At 43.9% G+C, this 25,428-nt stretch overlaps 1 protein-coding gene across 6 annotated transcripts in view; it reads left to right on the top strand.

Moving 5' to 3' along the window:
- Positions 1 to 22,485, top strand: part of Zfp608 (zinc finger protein 608) — a 107,977-nt gene extending 85,492 nt beyond the window's left edge. For 4 of the 6 annotated variants that reach the window (XM_039096782.2, XM_039096785.2, XM_039096784.2 and 1 more), the window contains 7 exons: positions 10,329 to 10,416; positions 10,902 to 13,356; positions 14,884 to 15,301; positions 15,874 to 16,046; positions 18,635 to 18,794; positions 20,670 to 20,751; positions 21,470 to 22,485. In XM_039096782.2, the coding sequence (XP_038952710.1) occupies positions 10,329 to 10,416; positions 10,902 to 13,356; positions 14,884 to 15,301; positions 15,874 to 16,046; positions 18,635 to 18,794; positions 20,670 to 20,751; positions 21,470 to 21,476 (3,383 nt within the window). In that variant the 3' untranslated portion in view covers positions 21,477 to 22,485. Of the gene's footprint in view, positions 1 to 10,328; positions 10,417 to 10,901; positions 13,357 to 14,883; positions 15,302 to 15,873; positions 16,047 to 18,634; positions 18,795 to 20,669; positions 20,752 to 21,469 lie in introns of those variants that run through there. The other 2 variants (NM_001107378.2, XM_039096786.2) reach the window with 2 other exon arrangements.
- The last annotated feature ends 2,943 nt before the right edge of the window (positions 22,486 to 25,428 follow it).

The following is a 25,428-nucleotide window of genomic DNA, read 5'->3' as shown; positions in this document are numbered from 1 at the left end:
TTTCACCACAGATCCCTGTAGGGTAGAATACACGTCTTCATCTTCCCCTGCTACTTCTGAATCTGAGCTATATTTTACGGAACCCCATTACAGGAGTAATCAACCCTTGTGCTACCTGTGGGATACGGCCAGCGTAGGAGGGAATGGGAATGGGCCAAAGTGTCCATCAAGCTAAATTCAGTAACAGAGAGAGTGCTGGGCCCAATGTCTCTGATATCCTGTCCTTCGCATCTTTTCAAGTCTGCACAAGATGGTGGCTTTATCCGTTGTATAATAGTTACTGCTTTGTATGCCTCATTCCTGCAAAATCTCTCTCTCTCTCTCTCTCTCTCTCTCTCTCTCTCTCTCTCTCTCACACACACACACACACACACACACACACACACACACACACACACACACACACACATCCTGCCGTTCAGAGAGTCAGTTCCCAGTTTGAGCGGCTGCTGTTGTAAATTGCTATTTTAAATTTCAGCGAGTGGAATAATAGCTGAGCGATGATCCCCAGCAAACGTTGTTGGCCTTTGTAAAGAATGGCTCCTTCAGAGGCTTTCTGATTTACAGAGGACACAGCTGGTGGGCAGCAGAGCTGTAGGAATCTGTGCTCTCCTGGGCCTAGCAAGCTACAGATGAAAAGGGCCCAGAGCTGGCACAAAAGCAAATAAGCGCTCTGACTTTAAATAAAGCATCCTAATTTATAGGAAGCCTAGCTCTTCAGTCCCAGCGAGATCTATGGATCAGTAGCAGCCTTTTGATGTGGAGCGTAATTGTCAATTGGTTCCCACTGTTTCCTTATAATTCAGGACCAGGCCTGGTTTTAAAAAAAAATTTTTTTTTAAAGCACAGTCATGTAATCTAGAATGGTGGTACACATATTTTGACAAGCAATTCAATAACGTTTAAACCTGAAACTCTGCAAATTACTGGGACCTATAACGTGGTTCTGATCTGGAGAGAGAATGGGTGACTAGAGGACCACCGCCTCCTCTTCCTTTGCCCACTCTTTCCCTAGGGCCATGAGGCTTCCCATTCTCAACTTCCTCTCAGTCCATCCGATTCACTCATCTACAGAATTGCTTTCTTTCCTCCCAGCTTTCCCCTCCCCAGTGCCTGGTCCAGATAAAAATGGGAAAGCTGTCTGCTACGGGATTCCATATTGACAGCATGTGAACGCCTCTACTCTGGGTGTTGAATATGCTCTTCTGAGGGACTGATCTTGAAGAGCCCTTTTCGCCTAGAGTAACTGTTCCCATCTTCACCGGCTGCTCACTTTGCCCGTTTCCCAGCTGAAGCCATGACAACACGAAGAGCTTGGCTAAGGAGGAGTTGTTGATGCAAAAGAGGCACAGGAAGTGCAGGGAACTGTGGGAGTACTGATTTCATAGGCTGTATCTTTTGGAGTCTCTGTTGGTTTTGCTCTGGGACACCTTGGCCGTGTGCCTGTGTGCCCAGGGCCACTTGCACATAGCTGTGTCTTGAAATAACATTCTTAAGAGAGGAGTGACTCTTAGGAGACGATATTGCTGGAGTTCTTAGTAAGCCTGATTCAACAAACATTTATAAAATGCCTTTCTCACACTCTTGAATGGCTTTATTTAAAGGAGTGGATTCATGCCTTCCCAGGTGGGAGGGGTAAGAAGGCCTTCTCTAATGAGTGAGCGAACTGCCTCAAAGGGTGTAAGAAATCTGCATTGGAAGTGTCCATCGTGGCAATTCAGATTTTGCATGAACCAAAGAATGCCTGCAAAGCCCAAGTGCATTATTAGATATCGGAAGTAAGAATGGCTTTGGCCTCCATGATGTCAAGCCTCCAGGGAAGCAGCTACTTACTGGAAAGCATAGTAAAAAATCAGAAGTGAAGCCTCTTTGTGCAAATATATACAGACACATTGTACTCACGGTATAGCATTTGCTTGTCCTGTTTATGCATTTAGATTACTTCAAATGTTTGCCTCAGAAGATTCCCTCAACCCCCACATCCCCTGTGCCTCCTTGTCCTTTCCTTCCCACTGTGTGTTGACTGAGCCTTGGTGGGCCATGACCTGCAGGGGTTGGCACAGTGCCCAGTGAAGTGTCTCTCTGGCTTGTTGCCTTGTTGTGGAAGCTCCCCGGAGAGATGTCCTCTTCCCTGTTCTGGCACTGTCATCTCAGACTTGCTTTCCAGTGTGTCTCTAAGAAAGGACTCTGGACACTTTAGAGCCAGAAACTGTTATAGGAGTTTGCCAGCAATAAGGGTACTTACTGGTATGAATGCTGTCTATATAGAGAATATATTCGAAAGCCATGAATGCTACTTTAGGGTGTCTATCTCTGCTTATCATAAAGGCAAATGCGTTTGTTACCGATCATTCATAAAGCTACTTTCTAAAGGTATCCACGTGGTACTTTCTTCCATGGCACTTTCATGACATTTGAAGCCTATTTGAAAACCTTTGACATTTTGTAGGTAGGAAACTTGCACAACATAGGTCCTCCAGGCTCTTGCAATCAACAGGAATTTATCTCTAATGACCGGTCAGGAAATGGTTTTGTTTTTAGACACTCTTATATCTCAGCCTGACCTTGAACACGTTCTTTTCTAGGCTGGCCTTGAACTCTTGATTTTGCTACTATCTCCTAAATACTAGGATTGTGATCATGTGCTAGCATGCCCACCCATTGTCCCAGCATTCCTTAGAAGTTGTGTCTTAGGCTATTGTGATGTTCGTTCATCCTTCTACATCGATGATTTTTGGCTAAAGGACATTTTATCCCTATCTTCACAGGCAGCAAACACATAGAATAGCCTTTTAGTGTTTCTGATTATGGCTATCAAAAGCCTCATTCCTACTCCCTGTTCTTTGCCAGTAGACTTCTTAATAGGCCATTGTAATTTGTAGACATGGGAGAAGGTATCGTTACTGGGGAAAGCAAGGAAAAGAAAACCAGCAGGAGCTTCCTTTAGCTGACCAGTCAGCTGGATATTGACCACCTGTCTTCATGGGAAAGAAATAGATGGCAGTGAATAAGTGAGAGTCTAGTTTTCCAAGAAGCTGAATGATTTTCCCAAATCAATACAGCTCATCAGACCTCGGAACAAAGGCTGCAGGGGCGGTGACAGAGATGGAAGTGGTTCTGTGTTCTTCTGTGTATTAAACCATAAGGCCCATGGGGAAACAAGGCTTCTCTGGCAGTGGGATTGTGCGTGTATGTGTGCGTGTGTGTTCTTTATTAAAGACTTATTAAAGTATATTCGTAGAAAGGACATCCTTCCAGATTGAAACAAAAAAGAGCTACATAGATTATATGTGGATGCTCAAGTATTGGGGGGAAACAAAAAAGAGCATTGAGACTATTTGTCTTCTAAACGGTAGATTAGAGCCTTACTTTTTGAGTTTTTCCCTTCTTGCTTATGGTGGTGTTTAGACAAGCTCAAACAAATGTCTAGATATGAACATTAGCCCCTGGCAAGCAGCCCAAACTAGTGTGCCATGAATGAAACCAGCACCTCATGCCCTGGGAATAGCAACAAAATGGAATGCTGGACCGTCATATAGAGGTTATAATTAACAAAGGTAGAACGGTTCCAGTGTATTCCAGCCGTCAACAGAGACTCACCAGCAAGCTCCAGTCCTTCTGTCCTTTAATCGTTACGCCCTCTGTGCTTTCACAAGGTAGTAAGTTAAGGCCAGAACAGCGTGTCTGTGGGCTTTATGACTGGGGTGGCGGCACACTGGGGCATAAAGTATTTCATTATCCTTCCTTTTGTCAGTCCTGCCCTATCTCGCAAGCTCCATTGCCATACATTATTTGTTCAGATAAAACCAATGTTCAGGGTGACTAATCGCAGAACTGTGTTCCAGATGGTTTGATTGCAGGATGTGGTTAAAGTGACTCTTCAAACATTCAGCCCAGCAGTCGGGCTCTTTTTAAAAAAGAAGAAGAAAAAGAAAAGAAAAAGAGGGGGGAAACAGCAGCAGCAGCAACAACAACAAAAAAACCCATTATTGCATGGTCATGTGACAACATTGACTTTTCTTACCCTGATACACTATACGTGCATCCTTGGTGTCCATAATAGGAAAATCTTTTTGCTCTTTGGCTGGCATGTATTTTATGGTCAAACTTAGTTGTAAATTTAAACATTTCACACACACACACACACACACACACACACACACAAAATGAGAAGCTTTGTCTTCGGAAAGAGAATCTAGCTGAAGGCTGAATGGGTCTGAAGCCTGACCCGTGAATAAAGGCTCTGTATCAGCTTCCGCTCTGAAAAAGCACCAGGACAACACTCAACAGAACAAAGCCAGAGAAGTGCTGTAGAGCGAAGTTCTGCACAAAGGAACGAGATAAGCCCCACCCTGCACAGTGGTCACACTAGGACAATGTAGGGGTAACCCCCACTCTGAAATAGTGGCATTTCTGTTATCATTGATGTTTCTCTTGAAAAAAAATAAAGTGTCACCATAGAGGGGGCGGGGGGACCACAGCACAAATGGCTTACAACCTGGAGTTATTAGAACGAGGCTTGCATTTTCTGCCTGAGTGCACACCAAGTCTATCCAGATGTGGCAGACTGAAGAGGAGTTCAGGAAAACTGTGGGGTTCCTAATTTGGCATCTGTGATGCCTGCCAACGTTCTTGGTCCTGAGGATGGAGACTCTTTGAAGACTCAGTCTTTAAACTGTAACATAAACAGATTTATGCAAAGCCACTGGGCTATCAGCCTTTGCCCAGTTCTTGAGGAAACAGCTTCACAAATACAAGGAGTAATAATTCATAAGCCACATATCTAACCGCAGTGGAGCAGAATCTCGCCACAGAGAAAGACTGTCTTCCATAAGCTAGTGGGAGGTTACCCTTATTGGAAACGTATGGTAGGAGTGAGACCTCAAAAGTCAGGGTTCTGTTCAGAGTCTTATTGGTTCCAAGATGTTCAGTGAGCTTCCACTTAAGGTGCAGCACTTCTCCTCAGGGCTCTGTATGCACACAGCATACCAATAACAAAGGAGGACTGTATTGTTGGAGGAGACCAGGTCAGCATGCACGTGAATGGAGGGAAATGTTAAAGGAACATCCTCTCAGGATATGACACCCGTCCTCAGCCATATTCAAACATGGTATGAGTTTCTCACCTAAGGACTGAGAACTCCTAGTGAGTGGAATACTTTCTTCGAGGGAGACTTTGCTGCCTTGAACTTGTAGCCTTCAAGGTCCCTTTGGTCTTTCCTATTCCAGGCCAACAGAAAGAAAAGTAGACTGCGGGATTGTATCCTAGAAGTTCTTAAGAACTGTGTGCGCCCTTTCACGCTCTCTCCTTCAGTAGAGGGTAATCACAGCCCCAGGTAGACAGGCAGAGAGAATCCATCTATAAACCAAGTTAAAAGGGAATAGCTAGATAGATGCTAGTGAACATCTATCATGGTGGAGACAACATGGAGTCCAGTCAGTGTCCCAGGAGAGAACGGATTTACGGGGTAAGACAGTATGTGTCTGCAGATGGATAGACGCTATCACAGGAGTATGTCCTGATTTATTAGGAACTTCAGTTCTCCCTGAGGAATTCTGTGTAGGCACTCAAGCCCTCTTTAGGGGAGTTAAGTGTGATGTGAGGACCAGCCAGCAAGATGGCAGAATGTGTCAGGGAGCCTGCAGTCAAGCCTGATGACATGAATTTGATCTCCCAGATCCACATGGTGGAAAGAAAGAACTGACTCTCAGAAGTTTTTTCCCTGACCTCTGAATGTGTGCCACGGTGTGCAATCACAAACAGACAGACAGATGCATACAATGTGATAAATGCTTGTTTTACAGTACTGCTTAAGAAAAGGCTGGAGAAACTTGGGCTGGAGGGACAAAAGGTGTGACCTGGAGGGGAAATAATGATAAGTTATTATTCTGCCAGGAAACAAGGCCTTTTGGCAGAGGATGAATGGGATGTTTCTTTGGGGTTTCAGACAGTAGAAACAGGAGCATGGCACTCTGCTGTAAATCAAGGGAATACACACACACACACACACACACACACACACACACACACACACACACACAATGGCAGGATGGTATCTAAGACCTTGAGCAAGTGCTGATAGTGTCTTCTAGGTGATAAGATTGCAGGAAAGGGGACACATGGGTGCACACAGGCACACGTTGAAACTTTGGCCAGTATTGGCATCTTCATCCAATCTTTTAGCTATTATATATCTGAGGTTCTTCCCTATCCTGGTCCTCTTAGTTAACACAGAGAGCTTTTGACTTTACTTTGTATCATCATTTATAAATTTATATGTCATTAATCCAGATTCCTGACATATGTATGTCTGCAGCGATATGAGGTCAGGTTCAAGAATATTGGTCTTCGATCTTGCTGGTCTAAGACATATTTATGAGCAAAGTGTGAGGAGAGGGCACGAACCAAAGGCATCACACCCAGGCTTTAATGATTAGAGCCTAATCTAATGTGTGAGACTAGTCTAGTCTAACAAAGAGCCCACTCTGTAAGCACAGGCGACATGCAAAACAATGCTTCTATTTCTGGATCGTGATGCATGTCTATATTGATTGTAAGACTGTAGACTCTTTAAGTACAGAAGCTGTACAGGGTTTCCAACAAAATATGATTGAGTAACGCCAAGTAGGTAATTTAATAAAGACCCAATAGATATAGCCAATCCTGATGGGCCTGAATAGGAAATAGAACATAAATTTGTATGCAACTTGCAACTTCAGTGTGTGTGTGTGTGTGTGTGTGTGTGTGTGTGTGTGCGCGCGCGCGCACGCATGCGCGCTTGTGTGTATTCCAGTCATATGGGACCAGTATCAACAATATAAAGAAGAAAATCCTATGGGGTGAGCCTCCCAATCTATCCTCATACACTTGGTTCTACTTGCCCAGGATTAACAGTAATATACCGCAGGTATTTTTCAAATAGCCCTTGGGTGGAAGGGGAAGGACAACAAACCCAGTGAGATACTTGCTATAAGCATAAAAAGGGCTTGCAGAGAGTCTCACCGCCTCACAACCTCCTAACTCACAGGCAGGGCATCCAGGAGAGCACATGTGCTTAGAAAGGCAAATCTTTGGGGAGCTAATGCATGTGCCAGTGTAATTTGTTTAGAGAGAAACATAACTTTAAGCCCGGGGTTATAAACTCCACACCTGTACTTTTCTGAGCCCTAACTCTCATTGGATCTTTATCACTCACTGTGCCTTTAGTGAGTTATATGCTCTGTATGGGCTTAGGTTACAAAACGTCTGAAATTTGTAATTTCACCAAAATAATATATATGCTTGACTTATTGATTGAGAGAGGGTCTCACGATGCAGCCCTAACTGGCTTGGAACTTGGTATGTAGATCAGGCTGGCAACTTGCTATGTAGACCAGGCTAGCTTCCAGCTCACAAAGATCCATTTTTCTCTCCCTAGAAATAAATGTCTGTGCCATCATCGCCATCATTTTCCACATTTCAGAGTTAAACCTCTTATTTGGACCTTCAGAATGGCATGTTTTCTAAATGTAGGTCTCCTATCCCCCCCAAAACAAAACGACGCCAACAGAGACCCAAAACAACAACAATAACAGCAGTGCATTGCAGTTCCTAGAGGAACATTGTTTAACCTCTCCTCCAACACAGAGCCACAACTGTCTATGGTGGCACCGTGAAGAGCCTTGTACACCACAGGCCCATGAATCTAATTAGCACTGCTTGAGAAGACTATTTGAACAACAACTCTCCCTGGGAGTGGAGCATTTGTTTTGAGCATTTTAAATTCAGACTGCTTTTAAGGGGGGAAAAAACCTAGGGTGACTTACTTAGGCTTCCTGGAGTTCAAAGTAGGCTTTTCTTTACAGAATTGTACTACTCTTGGTACAGACAACAACGTGGCCCACGTGGCTTCTAGGCAGTAGCAGGTGTGAACTGTTTTCATGAGGAAGTTGCAACTGCAGTTCATCCTTTGTGACCGTTTCAACCTGCGGCCCAAGATAACCACTGATTGATGGCCTGTGTTGTTAGGTCCCTTCCTTTTCTCTGGCCCAATTACCCTCGCCTGGCTTGAGGCCGCAGATTTGGGTACTGCGTGCTTGGCCTCTTGGCTGTATGGTAGGGATCATTGTGGGGGCGGGGATGGGGAGCCTGCTTCCAGCTTCCAGGGCTTTGGTGAGGGGCTCTGGCAACGCTTCTGCTTCCCCGCCATGGGGAGCATCCTTCCCCTTGCCCAGCCCTTTCTCCTTGCCTTGTCTTCCTGTGTTCGGGCTGCATCAGGCCAGCCAATCAGACGCAAGCGTTCGCTGCAGGCACGGGCCAATCGGCAGCCCGCATTTGCTGGAAACGCGAAACCCTTTGGGGAAAAGCAGTAACAAAAGCCTTTCACTGCAGACAAATGTTAAGTGTCTGTGCAGACTTTTCCTGTTTTTAATTTTATTACTGCAAGAATGGAGGGTTTGTTGTTTCTTTCATGTTTCCTTTCAAGCAATTTTAATTATACATTTGTGCTACATCAGGGACTCTGGAACGGAGTGATTTCAGCCTATTGCCTCTGAAGCTAAAATGCAGTAACCTTCTGGCAATACAGATACATTCCTGCACTGTAAATATAGCTGACATGCTAAAGAATTTTAAGCAGCTGCAGAGGTCTCTGACACCACACACAGTGCCCCAGAGAGCAGATGATGAGAAAGCCAGCCCAGTCTGCCCCTCTCTTCCATGCCCCACCCCTCTTTCCTGAAGGGACGTGCTCATAAAGACTCCTTTCCGATTGTTCTGTCTTGTGCAGTTTTTGACCGAATGCCTAATTACCATTGATTCTCATTGCAGTGGGATTTTTTTTTCCATACTCAATGGTTAAACTCCACCCCCACCCCCTATGGGAGAATCACAAAGGAATCAAGCATGATTTGAGGCGATTCTTCCTAGCTCCCCTCCCCACCCCCAGCTAGGCTATTGCTACAATAGTAGGTGGAATTTATAGTGAATAAATTTAGCTGCTATATAACTAATACAATCCCGACCATATGGAAAACAATTTAAGAATCTCCTTTTGAGATTTTGGGGAGAAAATTTTCCATTATCCAGTAGTTGAGCCCTGATCATTCAGATATTTTATCTTCTATTTAAAGATTCCCCAGTAAAGAGAGTCCCGTAGCTTTATGTGGTTCCTAAAATGGCAGATAGTTATAAGAGAGCAAGCCTCCCAGGAAAGACTTGGAGGAACGGTCTCCGAGGGCGGAAGTGTAGGCACTAAAAGAAACAAAGGCTCCCTTAAAAATGTTTCATTTATTTACCCTACTCTTTTGTACGTCTCCGAACATAGTTTCTTTACAAATATGCTTGAAGGATGTGATTTTTTTTGTTTTGTTTTGTTTTGTTTTAAATGGCACTTTTCCCCAAGAGAACCAGCCTCGTGTTAGATGTTGTTTCCCAGTGACATTTGGCATACTAAGCGCACTTAAGTTTAGTAATTCACAGATGCAGCTCTCAATTAAAGTGTCTGTCTGCAGAGCAGCAGAGGAAAAAGCAGGGTAGCTGGAAGGAAACACGTGTGTTGATTTTTTTTTTTTTGAGTTCTCTAATCCTCTGTAGCAAATGCTTACCAAAGTTGACTGAAGATAACCCCAAGAGCAGATGTATTGTGCACATTTATTTTCTTAAGAGAGCTATTTTAAGAGCCTCTGAGACGAGACCAAGCATTGACACAGAGCCCTCTCTGAGGTTGATTATTGTCTCACACAGGCAAGGAGGGGCGGGTCAAGAAGAAATCCCAGCTGCCCCAAGGCCCCACTCATTCCTCCGTGCCTATTTTTACGTATCTGCAAGGCTTTTTTTCCCTCTTAATAAAAAAAAGTTAGCATTGTTTTATATGATTGAATTGGAAACCAGATTCCTTTTAGTCATCCTCTGGCTTAAGCACTGGTAACTCGGGCTTAGTTTATGTTGGCTGCCTGCCAAACGAAAGCAATTATGTGTAATAATAGAAAAATTAAGAGGTGAATGTTACTGTTTTACAGCAGGACAAGGCAAAAACCATTTCCTTCTGTCAGCAATATCTTGATCACACCCTCACACACTCTCACCCTTTGCCCCACACTCCTGAGCGTGCGTGCGCGAGCGTGCACGCACGCACAAACACACACACACAGAGGGGGAGGGGCATATTTCCTGTGGGTTTTAACTTGAGGTCACTGAAACCAGAAAGAGGAAGGTTGCAAACCGCAGCTTTTGAAAGCCAAGTGAGAATAGAACTTGGCTGGTAAAAATAATATCAATGAATGAAGTGGAAATCAAGTAATAAGTGATAAATGTGACCCCATTGACCCTCCTCCGCTCTCCCCTCCAGGTGTCCTAGTGGTCAATGTCACGTGGAGGAACAAAACGTACGTGGGGACCCTCCTAGACTGCACCAAGCATGACTGGGCCCCTCCCAGGTAGGTGCCTTTTTTCCTTGCTCCTTCCTCTGCTCCTCCCTTCCCGTTTCTGCATGGAAACCATAGAAAGAAATTAATAATATATAAAACTCTTCCTGTAATTGAAACCAGGCAAAGGAGAAATGAGCCATTCAGCCCTGAGCCAGTAAAACCCAGATGCTAGCTCTCTTTTCTATCAGATCTCTCATCCTCTCACTTCCCTCTCTCCTTTGTTTTCTTCTTCTCCTTTTTTTTTTTCCTTTTAAATGGGAATTTGAACTGATTGAAAGCCAGCTCTTTGAGCTGCTTTCCTTTGATTCTCTGTGGGTGAATATAATTCTCAAGGTGGGCTGTTGTATCAGTACAAACAGAGACTGTCCTTCCCTTGACTGCACCTCACCATCAAGCTGCCAAGGCAATGGGTGCTCTTTGCTACCTTGTTCCCTGAGAGCCTACCTGTCTCTTTCGGAGATGCTCATTATGACACCCGTTACTTGCTTCTCTAGGTTTTGCGAATCACCGACAAGTGACCTGGAGATGCGAGGGGGCCGGGGCAGAGGAAAGAGAGCGAGATCCGCTGCGGCTGCCCCCGGTGCCGAGGTCAGCTTCACAGAGTCCAGAGGGCTGCAGAGCAAGAACAGAGGGGGAGCCAATGGGAAAGGGAGGCGTGGCAGCCTCAACGCCAGCGGACGAAGAACACCCCCAAACTGTGCTGCAGAGGACGTAAAAGCCAGCCCTTCCTCAACCAACAAAAGGAAGAACAAGCCCCCAATGGAGCTGGATCTGAACTCGAGCTCTGAGGACAGTAAGCCCGGGAAGAGAGTGCGCACGAATTCCAGAAGCACCCCTACCACCCCTCAGGGGAAGCCAGAGACTACTTTTTTGGACCAAGGCTGCTCCTCTCCAGTGTTAATTGACTGTCCCCACCCAAACTGCAACAAAAAGTACAAGCACATAAACGGCCTGAGGTACCACCAGGCACATGCGCACTTAGACCCAGAAAACAAGCTAGAGTTCGAGCCTGATAGCGAGGACAAGATCTCAGACTGTGAAGAAGCCTTGAGTAACGTGGCCCTTGATTGCAACGAGCCAAGCACAAGTGTGTCATCTTATGACCAGGTGAAGGCACCTGGGTCCCCCGGGGCTGGGAACCCCCCTGGGACACCCAAGGGAAAGAGAGAGCATGTGAGCAATGGCCCAGGTCCTATTATAGGTTCAAAAACTGGGAAGAATTCTGGCAAGAAGAGGGGCCTTAACAATGAACTGAGCAACCTTCCGGTCATCTCCAACATGACAGCCACCGTAGACATTTGTTCAGCAGCAGACGGCAGTCTAGCTGCGGAAATGCCCAAACTGGAAGCGGAAGGACTGATTGACAAGAAAAGTTTGGGGGATAAAGAAAAGGGCAAAAAAGCAAACAATTGCAAAATGGATAAAAACCTCTCTAAACTGAAAAGTGCCCGACCCATTGCCCCCGCCCCCGCCCCTACGCCTCCACAGCTGATTGCTATACCGACAGCAGCCTTCACATCCACCACCACGGGGACCATACCTGGACTGCCCTCCCTCACAACCACTGTGGTCCAGGCTACACCAAAGAGCCCTCCATTGAAACCTATTCAACCAAAGCCCACAATTATGGGGGAGCCCATCACCGTGAACCCAGCTCTGGTGTCACTCAAAGACAGAAAGAAAAAGGAGAAGCGAAAGCTGAAGGACAAAGAAGGGAAAGACACTGGAGGTCCCAAAATGGATTCTAAGCTGGGGAAGCTGGAGGATGCCAAGGTGGCTAGCAAGGATTTGTCTGGGCATTTTTTAAAGGACCATCTCGGTAAGAGTGAAGGGCTGGCCAACGGATTGTCAGAGTCTCAGGAGAGCCGCATGGCCAGCATCAAAGCCGAGGCCGATAAGGTTTACACGTTCACGGACAATGCTCCCAGCCCTTCCATCGGGAGCGCCTCACGCATGGAATGCAGTACCCTGGTGAATGGGCAAGCACCCATGGCACCACTGCACGTGTTGACACAGAATGGGGCTGAAAGTGCAGCAGCTAAGACCAGCAGCCCAGCCTATTCGGACATATCAGATGCTGCAGATGATGGTGGTTCTGACAGCAGGTCAGAGGGCATGAGGTCAAAGGCCAGTTCCCCATCAGAGACCTTTTCTAACAAAGATGGTGTTGTGAAAGGGCATCCTCAAACTTCAGCACAACCATCTCAGCTGAAAGAGTCCCATTCTCCCTATTACCATGGCTACGAGCCTTACTATTCTCCAAGTTACATGCACCCTGGACAGGTTGGTGCCCCGGCAGCTGGGAACGGTGGGAGCGCGCAGGGCATGAAGATCAAGAAGGAGTCAGAGGAAGACGCGGAGAAGAAGGACAAGGCGGAGCAGCTGGAGTCCAAGAAAGCAGAGCATCCGTCAGCATCCCTGCAGCCTCAGCACCAGTCAGTCATCACGCAGAGACACCCCGCCCTGGCGCAGTCCCTCTACTACGGCCAGTATGCCTACGGGCTCTATATGGACCAGAAATCTCTGATGGCCACCAGCCCTGCCTACAGACAGCAGTACGAGAAGTACTATGAGGACCAGAGGCTGGCAGAGCAGAAACTGGCCCAGAGTGGGAGAGGAGACTGTGAAAGAAAGGCTGAACTCCCCTTGAAAGAGCTGGGCAAGGAAGACAGTAAACAGAAAAACATACCATCAGCCACTGTCTCTAAGGCTCCCTCTACCCCGGAGCCTAACAAAAACCATTCTAAAGTAGGGCCATCAGTGCCTAATAAAACTGAGGAGACAGGTAAATCCCAGCTTCTCTCCAGTCACCAGCAGCAGCTTCAGGCCGACAGCTTCAAAGCTAAGCAAATGGAAAACCACCAGCTTATTAAGGAGGCTGTAGAAATGAAGTCTGTCATGGACTCTATGAAGCAGACAGGTGTAGACCCAGCCTCGAGATTTAAACAAGTAAGATTGTGGAGTGTGGCCCCCACAGACAGGGAGCAGTCGGAGTCGTGCACATGTCTTGGGCTTGATCTTGCTAGACATCCAAACACCTTCGTCAGGGGGTTTTCCTCTTCCCTTAAGAAATATTCTTAAAGATCCTTGGGAGTTCCTATACAACTCTAAACAGTACATTGCTCACCAACGCCACGGTGTGCAGCTGAAGGAACGCTGGGCATGCGCCCTGCAGCTGGGTGTGACCTAAGGTTACTCTGAAGAGTAATTTCTTTGTCAGTCAAAGGCATTTCACTAAAGGGCCTCTGAAGTTTCTCTGAGATTTCATGTCCTGTCTCTGAAATACTTTTTTTTTCTGTCAGTGTCTAAGATTTTTAAACCCAGGTCACTGAGTTCCCACTTCCCATTCATTATTTAATCTAATGAAGTTTGAGCACCCTACATCTCTCACAGAGAGGTCCGAGATGTCTGGGTTTCTGTTTTATGTTTAGAACCCAAAGTAGAACTCTTGAGCTGTGGCTTTACAAGAAATCAGGAGCTGGATGTGACAGTTCTCAAGAGTGACAGTCCTCCAGCCAGGCTGAGTACACTTGAAGTGCAGTCACCATAAAACCATACGCATCGATTGTTCTGCCACCCTTACTCACTGCTGCCCTGTGGGCAAAATTCTGGTATTCCCCAGAACCGACACCTCAGCTTTACTGCATGCCGGTGTTTGCCCCCTAGTGAGTCAGAGCAAGAGTTCTTAAATGCTGTGTATTTCCGGCCAACGCCGGGATTGAGGGCCATCTTCAAATTCTCTGTCAAGACCTGAACCCTCAGTGGACTTACACCATGGGTGTGCTGAGTGACAAAGGGCGTTTGAGTCCTCAGTCCCACGCCCTCCATAGCTCTAAATCAGGGTTGGTTCCTGGGGTACAGTAGAACAAGACAATTTAAAAGGGCCTATGGATGGGTTTGTTTTCTAGTAAGTAAATCATAATGTATGCCATTAGTTTGATATTTGGGGGTTTGATTAAGGCGTTAGCATATTAATGAGAAGCGAGCCAGCATAGTGAGATCTTCAGCTGTAGTCAGTGAAGAAAATGCACTAGGAAACCAAGAGTTTACTTTTGCCTAATTGATGTTAATAACTGTAGTCATTGCTTAAAATTTTTACTGGCAGCTTGAGGTAGAGTTTTCAAAATCCCGCTTACCTGTGAGAGATAAGAAAAGGAAAATGTAGACTGAATTAAATATCTCTGAGGATGTTAGTATCTAAGGCTCTTCATCCCGGCTGCCGTGTTGTGACCTCGATGTTGGCTGAACTGTAAAAGCGTTGGTTTAGCCTGTGGTGCAAGGATTGATGCTAAAGCCTACCTCAGACATTGTTTGTTTGTTTGGTTGGTTTTTGGTTTTTTTTTTTTTTCTTCAGAGTAGGCTGAACAGTACGTGTTCACATAGAATGAAATAACAGTAAACACTGCTGTCATGGAAATGGATGAATTTGCTTTGTGAACAATGCCATTTTAAGACAGATCTTTATTTTCAAACCAGGATCCGGAGTCAAGGACGTGGCATCACTATGTGTACCAGCCCAAGTATCTGGACCAACAAAAGCCAGAAGAACTTGACCGAGAAAAGAAGCTAAAAGAGGACAGTCCAAGGAAGACTCCCAACAAAGAGAGTGGCACGCCCAGCCTTCCTGTGTCCTTAACAAACATCAAAGAGGAGCCTAAAGATGGCAAGCGTCCCGATTCTCAGTCCGTGGAGGAAAGCAAGCTGAAGAACGAAGATCGAAAGACGCCTGTGAACTGGAAGGACTCTCGGGGGACACGAGTGGCTGTGTCCTCACCCATGAGTCAGCATCAGTCCTACATACAGTACCTGCATGCTTATCCGTATCCACAGATGTATGACCCCAGCCACCCTGCATACCGGGCTGTCTCTCCTGTCCTAATGCACAGTTACCCTGGTACGTGCTGTGGGTTCTAACTACATTGGCGGGAAGAGGCTGTGTTCAAATGATAGCTGTTAACAACTGGAGATAAATTAGAAACTTCATGAGTGACCTTTGTTTTTTGCTTGTTTTTAATGCTGCTTAGAGTCCCAAAGATGAAACTGACTTAATGTGAGGTTTTTATATTTTGTAATGAAATGTCAGGAGTCCTCGGGCTCTAGCCTTCATACTTCCTGATGGCTTACTATAGACGTTTAGACTGGCAGATACTTTATTGCCTGTGGAAATATTCTAAGCACTTACTGTCATAATCATTATAGTTACTGTTTCTTTCGCTTAAGCGGAGACATAAATGGATGAAGTAGCTATAAACTCAATTCTGTTTACATCCTCCATTCATCAAGATGAATTAACCAGAGAAGAAAATCAGAGAACCTAGACACAGATAAACAATCATGTACCCTATTCTTAATGTAACCTTTTTTAGGATGTCTGACTCGTAACCCCAAATTCACATGCTCCAGATGATTTGTTTGTTTTTAAGATATCGCCTTTAACATGATGTGACATTTGTTGTTTATCTGCAGGGGCCTATCTCTCTCCAGGATTTCATTATCCTGTTTATGGGAAGATGTCTGGGAGAGAAGAGGCAGAGAAAGTCAATACCAGCCCCAGCATCAGCACAAAAACAGCCAGTGAAGCCAAAGCCCTGGACCTACTCCAACATCACGCCAACCAATACCGAAGCAAGTCCCCTGCTGTAAGCCTCCTTTTGTTGGTAGTTAAAAGGCCATGTTTGGTGGGGGAAGGGAGAACAGCAACAGAACAGTCTTGAAAGAGAAATGGCTTAGGAACCCAGCTGGGATTTCAGGATGCTGTTCTATTCCAATACATAAAGAATGGAATGTTGAAATATAAGATGTGATCACACAGGAGGGGGAAAATGTCCTTGAAGCCTTTGTGGGAACGGGGAGACTTTCTGTTGCAAAAATGTGTGTTCTTTGCTTACTCAGAAGGAGATGTGTTAGGGAGAAATTTAAATTTATGGTGGCTTTTGGTGTCAGACATTCGCTGTTAAAACATTAGGAAAGGAAGTACCAGAAGTCTAGTTCATTCCACCCTTGTTACTGATCAGTTCAGAGGCCACAAGCTTTTGACCTATTTGTCAAGTTGAGCTTTTGCTAAATGTCTTCTTACGGATGGGGTTGTAGCTCCGTGATAGGGTGCTTGCCTACCATGTACCAGGGCAACATCCCTAGCCTGCAAAAGAAACAACAATGAAGACACAAATTAAAACAAAACAAAACAATTCCAAAAACCTAAAATATGGTGTCTTCAGAAACAACTTTCAAAAATCAAAATTTGTTTGTTTGTTTTTTTATACAAATGGATAGACTTGTTTCTTTTAAGAGGGTAGCAAATGTAGCCCACAGTTATGTGACAGTGGTTGATGGGAAAATGAATTCAATCAAGACAGTCGGTCTAGCTTCTCCTGCGCATAAGCATGGTCATAAATAACGGTGACCGGACAGATGTCACCCCTGGCCCTCTGCCCCCCTAACCACAGTAGGCTCAGAGTTTCAGATCCTTCTGTTGACCAGGGCATTCACACATTGCATACTCACAGTCAGAAGCACACACGAAGCAATTCTGAGGGTCCGTGATGCACTGTTACCAATATCGTTATTCAGACATAAATTTGAGTCTTACGCAATGTGGAGCTCACATGCAAGCCTGAGTCTTATGGCAAAGCAGTGAAGGCTGCTCCATCTGCTGCCTGCTGGCCTTGATGCATGATCCTGTCCCCATCATTCCGCAAGAGTAATGCAAGAAATGTGTCTCTGTGAAAGATTCACTCCCAGAGAAGGGGCAACTAACAGTCCTAAATACTGTTTATAAAGAAACCACAGAAATGCAATAGCTCCTGGTTAGAAAAGAAAAGGGGGTAAGATGGGAAAATGGAAGTGACTACAGGGCAAACATAACCACTACCGAGAAACTAGAAAGGTGATTGATCTAAGCCGGATCCTTTTTCTATAATTTCTCCTTTCAGCACACACGCAGACTTTGTTCCAGTGAGAGCCTCGAGCAGGAAAGGGGAGCTAGGTTCTAAAAGGGAGAAATGTGTTTGAGAAACACAGTCCTTAATCCTCTCTGATGTGGAAGATCTGGAATTTGTGGTAACTTCTCAGAAATGAAGAATCCGGACTGTGGGCAGGGCAGTGGTTTCCTGTTGCGTCTGCCCAGCCTTGAGCATGCAGGGAATTGGTTCCTGAACCTCTTGGGAGTGCTAAACCTGAAGATACTCCCGGTCTCCTTTATAAAGAAATGGCACAGATTTTGCCTATAAACCTACATTCATCTTTGTATTTTTAGTCATCCCCAGATTACCTCCCAAGTATCTACTACGACAAAAGTTCCCATGCTGCACTGTTTAGGGAATAATGACAATCAAGCAAACCTTAAATTCTTAGTATGCCAGTTTCCTTTGTGAGACTTTTTATCCAGGCAAGCTAAGTCACAGAAGTGGGGCTCACGAATACGGTCAGGAGAATTATAAAGTGATTAAAATATGTGTGTAGAAATAGGCATTGTATATTATTGTGTGGATTTGGGTGTGTATTTCTGTAGGAACACAATAAATATTTTGTTAGTTTTTTGATCTTTGAGACACACTTTCAAAAATCAAAGTTTAGGGGTTTTGTTTTTGTTTTTGTTTTTTATACAAGTGGAAAGACTTGCTTCCTTTAAGACAGTAGCAAATGTAGCCCATAATTATGTGACAGTGGTTTCTCATTATAGCCCTGGCTATCCTGGTCCTCCTTTGTGGACCAAGCCAACCTCTGTCTCAGAGATCCTCTGCCTCTAGCATTGTAGGATTAATTGTAGCATTGTGTGCCTCCATGCCTGACCACAATGAATACTTTTTTAAAAATCATGAGAAATTTCCTCCACAAAGTATAAAGGTATATAATTAGAAACTAAACCTTTACGAATAGTCTCAAAAAGTCCTTTAAATCTTCATATATAAAAACTGTTTCTGAAAGACACCAAATGGTTTCTAAACAGCCATTTTAAGTAGTGACTTTTGAGAAAAATTTTGGGAAATATTTGCAGAAAATATGGGTGCCATTTAGATTACTTTAGAGGTTCTCTATTGTTAGCTTTAGTTCTTTTTTTTTTTTTTTTAATGTCTATCTTTTGAAGTTTTCTTCCGTTGGTATAGGGTTTTAAGTCTGTATCTACTCAATGACCTGAATGAAATACTGTGGATACAGGGCAAAGGGTGCTTTGATACGTCTGATGTTTGTATGTCAGCACATTAAAGGAGAGTGTTTCTCTTTTCAGCCTGTGGAAAAGGCTTCCACGGAGCGGGAGCGGGAACGGGAGGCAGAGCGGGAACGGGATCGCCACTCCCCCTTCAGCCAGCGGCACCTGCACACACACCACCACACCCATGTTGGCATGGGCTACCCTCTCATCCCTGGTCAATACGACCCTTTTCAAGGTCAGTGATCTCAACACATTGGTGCCATTCTGTTTGGGCAAACAGTTGCTATGACTGCCTGTCAGTATTTTAAAATAAAAATACTGAACTTGGACTAACACTAGTGGTAGGGATGATTCCTAACACTTATTTCTTAGTATTCCTGGAAGACACAACTAAGAGTGTTTGTATTCTACTGAGACATGAAGTGGCTACCACTTAATAATTGTCACAAGGAGATGTTACCTCACAGACTGAGGGTGGTAGCTAGTATCTGGGGCACCAAATGTAACAACTCAGATCAGATAGCTACGTTGGGGAGATCGGAGGGAAAACAGAACCATGGTAGGAGGCTTTGGTGAAATCATGTACTCCGATACCTCTAGTCCTTTTAAACTGACTTTTCCCCACGAAAGTAAACAGCACGGTCAGTTCCAACATTTTATAGCCCAGCTAAAACCTGCTTCTCATCCTTTCCACAATGTAACACTTTCACTAAAACTGCAGAAAGAGCTTGTTCACAAGATACAAGGCAAGCAAATCCTACCTGTCCCATTTTCATTACCTCAGAAAGGGTAGGTAGCTATCTTTATTTTTGTCACAGTTTTGTAGCCTGATGGAGGTTATACCAAATCATTTGTGGTGAGGACTTTCTTAGTAGCATCGGGGAGGAGGCTTCCTATGTTTCTTCATAGCACATAGCAGGGAAGCCAGAGTTCTGGACTCTGTTCCTACAAGAACATTAAGCCTGTCAGGTCAATCAGTATGTGGCCCTCAGGACCTCATTTTGCCTTAATTACTTCTGCATAAGCTCCTGAGTCCAAATGTACTCAAATTGAGAATTTGGGCCTCTACATGGGATCTGAGCAGGATCTGGGGCAATTCAGCCATTGCTCTGTCTGAGGTACTTAGCAAGACAATGTTGAAAAATGCTTCCAAATGCAGGATATGTAAAGGAATTGGATTTTTATTTATTTGTTACTTGATGTTAAAAGAAAGCAAATAATGATCTGATAGATACATGATTTGATAGATAGATAGATAGATAGATAGATAGATAGATAGATCTGATAGATCTCCCAAATCGCCAAGTGTGAGGAGAACAGGAAATGAGTTCTATTTCTAACATATCACAGATGTAAAGGGGTTTACATGAACAAATTAAGTATGCCTTTTTTGTTTTTTAATGTCGCTGTAATGTCTCAAATTACCTCCAGGGAAAAAACTATCTGAGGTTGGCCTTGAACTGTACCTCCAGTATTACTGGCATGCACTTCCAATGACTCTTTGCCTCAACAATTTTCTATGGGATTCAAATACTTCTTAATGTGAGGCTGCTCAGGTCTCTGCTCCCTCATTAGCCTTACAGATTAAGACCATCATTCTAAGTCCATGTAGACTTAGAGGGCAGGTTTATTTATTTATTTTTTAATTTTATAGCTTTATCTCATGTCCTTTCTGGAATGCATCATCTTTAAGTTCCTGGAGAAAGTGTTACAATGATAAAAATCCTTATAAAAGTTTTCTAAACGAAATAGCATGTTGCTTCTCTAACTCACTGTGACCTCTGCTTCCTGTTGCTAGCTGGGTGGTACCTATTATTTTTCTTGAGTTACCTGTTCAGGAATACATGCAAACCACTTAGCGCTATGCAGAGCCAGCGAGACAGAAGGCTGTTATCCTCTGAGTAGCTATTTCGAAAGCCACCAAGAACTCAATAATGGAGCAGGTATAGGCTACACCGAGTAGTTCATGGTCTGTCTTTGCAGCATGAAACAATTCACGTGCGTGTTTGGGAAACGACAAATCATGGCTGCTGGTTCTGTGCCCTTTACCACTGGACCTGTGTCCACTCTTTTCCAATGTCATGGAAACCCTGTGTTTTCCTCCCATTAGGCTTGACCTCCGCCGCCCTAGTTGCCTCTCAGCAGGTGGCTGCCCAGGCATCTGCTTCTGGAATGTTTCCTGCACAGAGAAGGTAAATATTCCTGACACCTGGAATTAGTTTTCTGGCAGAGATGGGCTAATGGTAACAAGGAAGAGAATAGGCTTTGCAGATGAGAAACTTGACACCTGAGTTTGATTTTACTGTAATGAGGGAACATGCTATGACAATATGTTTCACACCGGACCTTGATTCCATGAGCCCCATTCTGTAAGTGTGATGTAGGTCTGTAAAGAAACGATTTTTTTTTAAGTCTAAGATAAGGTTAATTGTCCTTAGGTTAAGAAAAGGCCAACCCTACAACTTTGTTAACAGTATTCTTGGGGCTAGGGTAATTTAGTGGTTCAGCAGTTGACCAGAATGGCTAAGGTCCTAGGTTTCATTCTCAGCTCTAGACAATAAAAGATCAGGACAAAACTTTTCATTTTATTATACTTAAAATTAACGTTGCACAAGGAGGAATGAGTTACCATAATGCTAAAGCGAGTATTTGTTTCTCTTGTGTTCTAAGTTACCCTGCAACTGTCCTGAGGGGGAAAAAATTAAAAAAAAAAAAAACAGATTATCAATCTAAAATTACCGCCCCCTGAAAATGTAGCTCGTTACTTTGTGTTTCTTCATTTCCCGGGGAATTCCAGGAAGGAAACAGAATTGCCTGTAAAGGAAGACAGACTCTCAGGCCCACTGTTTTTATGTAGTTCCTTTCCATTGTTGACAGAACCGGTTACTAAGGTGTGTTCTTCTTTTGCAGAGAATAACAGAATCGGAAGTGTCCGGTGTCATGTGACTGGATCACATGGGGAAGCGCTTTATATAGACATCAGTTCCATGGTGTTAATTTGAAATGCCTTAATGGCAGGCAAAAACCAGTCATTTCATTTTTGTAAATTACAGATTTTATCACAGAGTAACAAATGTTGCTGTAATTAAACTTCTGTTTTATATATATGTATATATATACGTATACATATCTGTATATATACACATATATATATATATACATATAAATATATTCTTTACTTTTTTGTAACAGTAACCAGGCTCGCACACACAGGGTCTGCTGCCAAGTTGCAAACCACTCAGTAAAGGAAATTAAAAGAGAAAAAAAATGTATTTGTCATGTTGAAAGTGTTAGCCACAACAGGCTGCCTACACTCTTTTCCTTTTAAATTGTAAATAAATAATGTTCTGTATCAGTGTGCCTGAACCTTGCATATCCTTCATCTCTCTCCCATAAAACCCCTCAGAAAGGCCAACTGTGATGATGACACTTGGTACAATTTAGATGTCTAATTGGTGGCTCCTCTTAAAGATGCATCAGTGTAAAAATGTTCCCGTGGTCACTCTTTGTACTTGTTTATTGTGGAAATAAATACTTTTTGGAAGGCATGGGGTTGCCAGAACCACAAAAACTGTGTTGTATATATAATGTAAAAATTAAGATAGGGAAATAATGAGCATCTGTGAATAATGAGGTGTCAGTTTTTGATAATCTTGAATGGCAGATAACCCAATAGCCTGCATACCAGAGACATCTGCGATCGCTCTCTTACTTGAATAGCCCTTCGGTCTCTTTTTTTTTTTCTTTAATGTTTACAGTTATACAATTTTAGAGGAGAAGGATTTTAACGCCATTGCCTGGTTACTTGTTTTATGCTGTAATCTAGTTTATTTTATGTAAAATGTATATTGAATGCTTTCCTTTTTATACCTGCCTTAAATAATTTGGCAATCAGAATTAAAAAGGTTTTGTTTTTTTTTTTTTAATAATGGTTTCTTGTGTGTGTCTGATGTTACTTCTCGCTGGCTGGGAGTGAGTCTACCTTTCAGAGGAGAATTTCTTCATACAATGAGTATGTAACGCAACAGTACACAGCTACTAACATTTCATACCTGATATAACAACCAAATGCTGTGTTCAATTCTATGAATATGACCCGAATTACAGGACTACTCTAAACATGGATACATAGCACCCCAAATTGGTAGACACTGGTGGAATAGTCTTCTAACCATGTAAGTGTGTGTTTGTGTATGTGTGTGTATATGTGCGCGTGCACATGCGTGTATGTGTGTTTGGTTTATTTCTTAAAACAGGTCTCTTTACATCATCCCAGTTGTGCTGAACCTCACAGACATCCTCCTGCCTCTGCCTCTCCCAAATGTTCCTATTAAAGCTGTGTATCACCATGCCAGGCCTGAACACGCAAGTCTTGTGACATGTGGACAGTTGACAGAACACATAAAAGAGTCAAGCTAGGCAGGGCGTGGTGGCATACATCTTTAATCTCAGCACCCAGGAAGTAAAGGCAGGCTGATCTCTGAGTTCAAGGTCAGCCTAGTGTACAGAGTTTGAGATCAGAACAGCCCCAAGGTTACACAGAGAAACCCTTTCTTGAAAAAAAAAAAACCAAAGCAAAAGGATTAAAAAAGTCAGCTACTTGTCACTGACATATATAGATATTTCATATCTAATTTTACCTTTTCTCGGCTCTTCTTTCCACCTATTGAGCCACCCACACTATCCTAAGCTGGGATATATCGCAACGAACAAAACAGACCAAATTCCCTTACTCGTGGATCGCTAGTCTCCTAGTAGAGGGTGCAAACATACAATAAAGTTCATTCGCAGAGGAGACTGTTTGATAGGAAGAGTGGGGACTCGTTGAGGAGGCCTGGGAGTTTATAAGGCTACTAGATCTGGGAAAATGTCACTAAATTACTGAGAAGGGGGATCATGAGAATTTTTGAGGGGAGAAGCACCACAGTGAGATGGAAAAACTCATGCAGAATTCCTCCACTGGGGATTTACTTTGAGTTGGTTAAATTTTTCTTTGTGGTGCTGGGGCTCAAACCCCCACCTGGCAAATGTCACTGAGCTACACGACACAGCCTTGAGCTGGCTCGGCTTCCAATCTCATTCCATTCTCTAGTCTCTGACTTTCCTCCAATCACCAAGGCAGTTCCACCAGCTCACTAAGACGTGCTCTGGCGGGCAGAACTTGTTCAGGTACCTTTGTTTAGCCTGCCTACTACTGCTTCACAAATTTTGGCCCTGCAGAGCAATGCTCCCTCTGCTTTGGCAAAACCACTTGCTCCCAAGTCTAGTCCGTGCTCAGGAGCGACCCTTGGCTTCATTCTCAGATGGTTTTTCCTTTGACTTTCAGTTGCAGTTTTTGTGTGTTTCAAGCTCCGCCAAAAAAAAAAAAAAAAAAAAAAAAATCCTTTTTCATTCCTTAAAGACTTGGTGCCGTCTTCTAGAGTTAAGAGCACTTGTGTTTCCTCTGTTCAAACAGTGCTTTCTAGCCTGTCTGTTGGTGGATTTCCTGAGACTCCAGTTCCTGACCAACCTTGTAACTGCCAAAACACTAGCTCGAAATGCAGGTCAGCTTTGTCTTCCAGCTAAAGCAGCATCCTCCTGCTGAGGGCTGAGCACCATGAGGGATCCCTGAAGACTTTCCAACAGTTTTCAAATCATACACAGGAAGCCAGTCTTCTCTTCCAGTTGTAAAATCCTGACCGTACACTTATCACCTATCGGGCTTCTGATCACTCCTACTTAGGTGGCTGAATAGACAGCTTATGAGTAGACACATTAGACTATACTTAACTCTCCGTCTGCAGTGAATTGGGTGTGCTGATAAATACGGAGAGATGCATGCAAATGCTGATAAATATGGAGAGATACATGACCAAAACCACAAGGCTATTTGACTGGCCTTCCTCTGCCCCAGGCTTTTTGCTTATTCGTGACTGGTTTACAGTGATCCCAGAATGAAGTTTTCTTTGTCCCCCTTACGGTTATGATTGCTGTCTCTACCCAGGTCATGAATCACCGAAGGCCAGAGCTCATTAACATAGTGTATACCATTTCTCTGGCTGAATCCATGTTCAGCACCGAATGGTAAATTAAAGATTCCCCAAAGACAAGCATACTTGACTCCATTATATTACTATGATGAATCTGCCATTAATATGCTTCTAATTGTTTTACTTTTATAGACATAAAATCAGTCCCCTTAGTGACTAATAATAGGGTTTATTGATTTTACTAAACATTATTCATTCCAGTCCTGCACATAGCAGCTTGTCCTGAACATATGCAAAAAGCCTGCAGTGCTGGCAGAGTGCAAATTAACTTCGTGGAGAAATGAGGATGGAGAGCTGTTTACAACTGCAGTCCCATTGAATACCGAATATTAAAAACAAGGCAGCCGGCTCTACATAGAACCATTTATTTCTAGGTTAGATTCTCAGATGGCTTTTTCATGGAAACTTGCCATTGATGTTCAGCCCAGGTCATTAACACATGCAGAGTGAAAAGGCTGGCCTTTTCCATTCACACTGGCTCTGACCCCGACTTAACATGCCTGCAGCCCAAGGCTCTCTGAATGACCCGAATGAATAGCTCTGATTGAGACCGGGATGAAACAGCCGTTTAATGATAATTACTGGCCAGTCCAGTCTCTCTCTGACTCTGAAAAAGAAACAAGACAGGCAAAGCCATTTATGATTGTTTGTGTCACTAACCACAGTCATTTTCTTCCCTCTTCCCACAGCCCTCTGAGTCATAAATGCTGTTTTCTCTCAGTTAACTTACCGGAGAGAAAACAAAGTGAAGCCTTGCAAGCTGACCATTAGCCAGGCCTCAGCCATGAATTCTCTTTTAGTTCTGTAAACAAGCCCTCTGTAAAGCCAGGAATGGTTGTC

The sequence above is a fragment of the Rattus norvegicus genome, chromosome 18 (assembly GCF_036323735.1).
Source record: "Rattus norvegicus strain BN/NHsdMcwi chromosome 18, GRCr8, whole genome shotgun sequence".
In the NCBI taxonomy this organism is placed as follows: domain Eukaryota; kingdom Metazoa; phylum Chordata; class Mammalia; order Rodentia; family Muridae; genus Rattus; species Rattus norvegicus.
The sequence above is the reverse complement of the archived record's forward strand: the minus strand, read 5'-3'. Positions and strand labels throughout refer to the sequence as shown.